This window comes from Zerene cesonia, unplaced genomic scaffold (genome assembly GCF_012273895.1).
Source record: "Zerene cesonia ecotype Mississippi unplaced genomic scaffold, Zerene_cesonia_1.1 Zces_u003, whole genome shotgun sequence".
Classification (NCBI taxonomy): Eukaryota; Metazoa; Arthropoda; class Insecta; order Lepidoptera; family Pieridae; genus Zerene; species Zerene cesonia.
In genome coordinates this window covers 2,923,350-2,927,980 of record NW_024045133.1, presented here as the reverse complement: position 1 = coordinate 2,927,980, position 4,631 = coordinate 2,923,350, and the positions used below count along the sequence as shown (strand labels likewise).

The following is a 4,631-nucleotide window of genomic DNA, read 5'->3' as shown; positions in this document are numbered from 1 at the left end:
TCCGGCCGTACGAGAGCGCGTACGCGCGGGACAGGGCGCACGCGCCGCAGAAGAAGCACCACATGTTCGGGAAGCGCTGTTTCCAGGTCAGTTGGTGTGCTAGAGAGAACGATAGAAGGAGAGAGAGAGGGAGAGAGAGAGAGAGATGGATACATTTATTTTAACACACGCAAAGAAAATAAAGAAGAAAATTTAGTTTTTTTCAAATTTTGTTTTAGTAAGAAAATGGTTCCAGGTTAGTTCTTATATTAGAAGGGAACGAATAAAGATACAAATATCCTTCTATTTGTTTCGAAACACAAAAATAGTCAGTAAAAATCATTAAGTATTTTAATTTTGTATTTCGACATGGATTTGATTTGATTCCCATGTCGAGTTTGATTTGATTTCGACTTATATTTCAATTTTCATTTTGGATTTGATTTGATTTGTTGTTTTGTATCATTCCATTTGTATTTGACATAGATTTGATATTGATTTGATTTGATTTTCTATTTGATTTGATTTGATTTACACCGATTCTACACCGACTGGCGTCCAGTCCACCAGACAAAAACCGATGGCGATAACTCGTTTAGAAAATTTTAGTTATATGCCCAACAATTAACGCCCAACTGGCCTAAAACGTCGTTCCGAAAATCTTAATCACATGTCCAACAGTGGTTTCATTTGATTCGATTCGATTTCCACACCGACTGGCGTCCAGTACTAAAACCGCTGGTGATAGCTCCTTTAGAAAATCTCCATCACATGTCCAACAAACAATAGTGGACGTCCCAAAGATGGACGGAAACGGAAATGTCCATCAAAGCGGTATCAAATAAATTTCCAGGAGCAACCGCAGCTGGAGCCGCTCGTCTCCCGACCGCCGGCGGTCAAGTACGAGTGCGAACAGACGTACCACCACGACAGCATGCACATGCACAACGGTGGGTATGGGTTTGTATGATGGGGTTGACTGAATGACTATGTGAAACGCTTTAATGGAATCGACTAGATCTCATTTTTTTAAGTCACAGCGGGCATCTGAGCTGGTGGTTCGCCTGATGGTAAGCGATCACCCGCCCGTGAACAGAGCAAAGGTTAATTCTCTGCAAATATAATAGATCCGCTAGTTAGTTAGATCTTCTGTTCATTGACATATTGCCTATTATATGGTAAAGAAATAATAATAATAAATAATAGTCTTTATTAAAACTGTTAAATTCATACAATAATATTTCTAGACACTAAAGCCCGTGTTAGTAGAAACTGTGTTTTAGAAATTGTATGATAACGATGATGATGATGATGATGATGATAAAATGAATGGTGATGGTGATGATGATGATGATGATGATGTGTTTCCAGTGGACTTCACCCCCCGCCACCAGCTGGGCGGTCAGCACGTGCCGCTTCAGCCGGCGCTAGACTTGAACACTGCACACTCCAGCCACGCTATCATTCAGGTATGAAATGTTATATATTTACATAATAAAACTTTTTAACGGATTTTAAACGCGATTTATTGATTGTATTATTAACCCGACTTTCGAACGCTTCACAGCGAGCCTGGTCACGGGGTGACTGAGTCTCCCAAAAAAGCCTTTAATATCTAAATGTATAATACTCGCGTAAAATCAAACACAAGAAAATACTATGTTATGTGTTAATTTTTATTCAATGCGTGAATTATAAAGTGAATTTGAAAAAGTGTAAGGCTTGTGTTTTGTGTTAAGTTTTGAATTTATTCCATTTGAATGTCCATTCGAAATTTGAATTTTGTCTCGAGTATGAAATCGAACTTGATATGGAATTTTCATTTGAATTTTAGAACAAATTTTAATTTCATTTCGAAATTCAAAATTCGTGATTGGAATACATCTTCCGATGCCGGAATGCTTCTTTGGCAATTTGTAATTGAATTCTCTTTAAGCATTTATATTTCAAATTCTATAAGCTAAGTTCAAATCAAATTCAAATTTTCATTTCAAAATCGAAATTTTAATATCCAAATTCAAATTCAAACATTCAGATGCAATTTTCAAATTTAAATTTCAAAATTTCAAATCAACCCCACAGAGCAACGTGTCGCCGGCGCGGTTCCCGCACGCGGAGGCGCGCGTGCGCCACAACCACACGTACAGCGCGCCGCCGCCGCCCGACCAGCGGCAGCCGATAAGAGATAAAAGGGGTGAGTGGGGGGGGAGGTGCTCTCTTTCTCTATCTTTTCCTTTCCGGTTTAATCGGGATAGGGCAAGTTCCAGCGGCGTTGATAAATTCATCTTTTAATTGATTTTGATTTTTTATTTATTGTAATTTCATTCGATTGGATAATTCAAAAAGCAATTAAAATTAAACACATATTAAATGAGTTCCATACACATACCTAAAATAGGTAAACACTCAATGTTCGCAGTGTTTTGGGAAATCGTTTAAAAATTTATTTTTAGTTTTACAGCAAATGAGAAATTCTAAAAGAATAGAAAAAAAATGTCATTTTAAAGTTTTTATTTTTTTGACACGTTTACGGTACCGAGCGTGCCATGTATATAAAAGCTGATACACTCCACGAAAATAATAAGTTATCGATATTTAATTAACAATTACATTAATGTGAAATGAATGATAAATTGAAAAATCCATTCCCGTCTCGAACCCGTGACTTTGACTCCCGTGGTTCTAACCACTGAGCCACCACTACCCTCTTTCATTTATTCGTGTGGACAATTTTTATTCATAATATAATTATAATAAACTCTTCATTTAAGATTCGAAATAGTTTAATATATATTTTATTATACATATAAACCTTTTTCTTTAATTACTCTATCTATTAAAAAAAACGTCAAAATCTGTTGCGTATTTTTAAACATCTAAACATACATAGGTACATAGGGACGTAGAAAGCGACTTTGTTTTATACTATGTAGTGATACACTTATTAAAAGATGTCTGTCTGTCTGTCCGCAGCGCGCCGCCTGACGGAGAGCAGCGGCTCGGAGAGCGGACACCTCAGCAGGGACGAGAAACGGGCGAAGGCGTTGGGTGAGTGGCGATGGACAGATAGACATGTCTCTTTGTTTGTTTATTTGTTTTTCATCACGAAACCGTAGGGAAATGATCATAATAAAATAGTTTTATTGCGAAAAAAGTTCAAGTCCCGTGTCCCTCAGTGGGGTGTGGGGCAGATGATGTTTCACTGAACGATTTTTTTTTTGTGGACAAGTAGGCGAGCAACCTTCTGTGTCCTGCCAGACCGAGATATTCTTTTGCTGTGTCTCCACCGGGAATCGAACCCAGGACCGCTCGGTATAATGTACATAGATTACCCAAATATCTAATGTTATTATTTATTAATGCAAAAACAGTAACATTTAATTATGATTACACAATATATGAATACTTAGATAAGCGTATTCAAACTAAAAAAATCTTCAGATTAATATTATTAACTATTGATGCGCCCCGGCTTCGCCCGTGGTACATATACAACCTATAGCCTTCCACAATAAACGGGCTATCTAACACTGAAAGAATTTTTCAAATCGGACCAGCTCAGTTCCTGAGATTAGTGCGTTCAAACAAACAAACAAACAAACAAATTCTTAGCTTTATAATATTAGTATAGATTAGGTGTTTATACGTTATTTTTTTTTATATATTTTTATTTCTCTTATACAGGTATACCATTAGAAGTTCACGATATAATTAACTTGCCGATGGACGAGTTTAACGAACGTCTGTCCAAGCACGACTTAAGTGAGGCCCAGCTGTCGCTCATACGGGACATACGGCGTAGAGGCAAGAACAAGGTGAGTTATCAGCTCATCATCAGCCCATATATGTTCCCACTGCTGGGACACAGGCCTCCTATGAGGGTTCAGGCCATAATCCAGCACGCTGGCCAAGTGCGGGTTGGCAGATGTCACATGTCGTCGAACTTTTGATTCTTGGACGCGCCGGTTTCCTCACGATGTTTTCCTTCACCGTTTTGAGCAGTGGTGATGTTATCCACATGTGCAGATAAATTGAAAAATCTGTTTATTTCCTGCACATTCGCCCGCTCTCGAACCCCGACTTATCGATTTTGAAGTCCGTGGTTCTCACCACTGAGCCAACACAGTTATAAGTTATAACTTATAAATCTGTTATATACCTAAGTAATTGAGTAACTTTGTGAAAATTTTATCTAATTTATTGTTATGGGGTAACTAGAACATAGTTAAGTAATTAAGTAAAGTTAAGTTTAATTACAAACTTGACACGATCAACATTTTTATGTAATTGGTACGACACACATCTTCATAACATTTAAGTCATATTGTAAGTTTTGTTAAGTTGAGACGACGAAACTTATAAGGACAGATGTGTAACACTTTAAGTAATGTTCATAATAGTGGGAAACTATTTTTATATCGCTGGCACGACACAAGGAGTCCATAATTCAGTTTCAGGACGTTTGAGTTATTCGATAGTTTTTACTAAATTGACACGACAAACCACATAGAGTGGTCATATTGCACTCTGCCCCATTCCCCCGGTGCGAGCTGGCCCAATTCGTGGCGAAACGTGCTCGACTCCCGCATAAAAGCGGCGAGCCAGGCGGTCGGCCCCCTGGCTCGCCTCCTACCTCAGTCAGTCCCCCGGCG

General features: G+C 38.3%; 1 protein-coding gene across 1 annotated transcript in view; it reads left to right on the top strand.

Moving 5' to 3' along the window:
• The window catches only part of LOC119838478 (segmentation protein cap'n'collar-like), an 87,849-nt gene that overhangs the window by 80,737 nt on the left and 2,481 nt on the right, over positions 1-4,631 (top strand). The window contains exons 14-19 of the mRNA XM_038364425.1: positions 1-86; positions 833-929; positions 1,351-1,448; positions 2,062-2,173; positions 2,953-3,027; positions 3,664-3,884. Of these exons, the coding sequence (XP_038220353.1) occupies positions 1-86; positions 833-929; positions 1,351-1,448; positions 2,062-2,173; positions 2,953-3,027; positions 3,664-3,884 (689 nt within the window). The remainder of the gene's footprint in view (positions 87-832; positions 930-1,350; positions 1,449-2,061; positions 2,174-2,952; positions 3,028-3,663; positions 3,885-4,631) is intronic.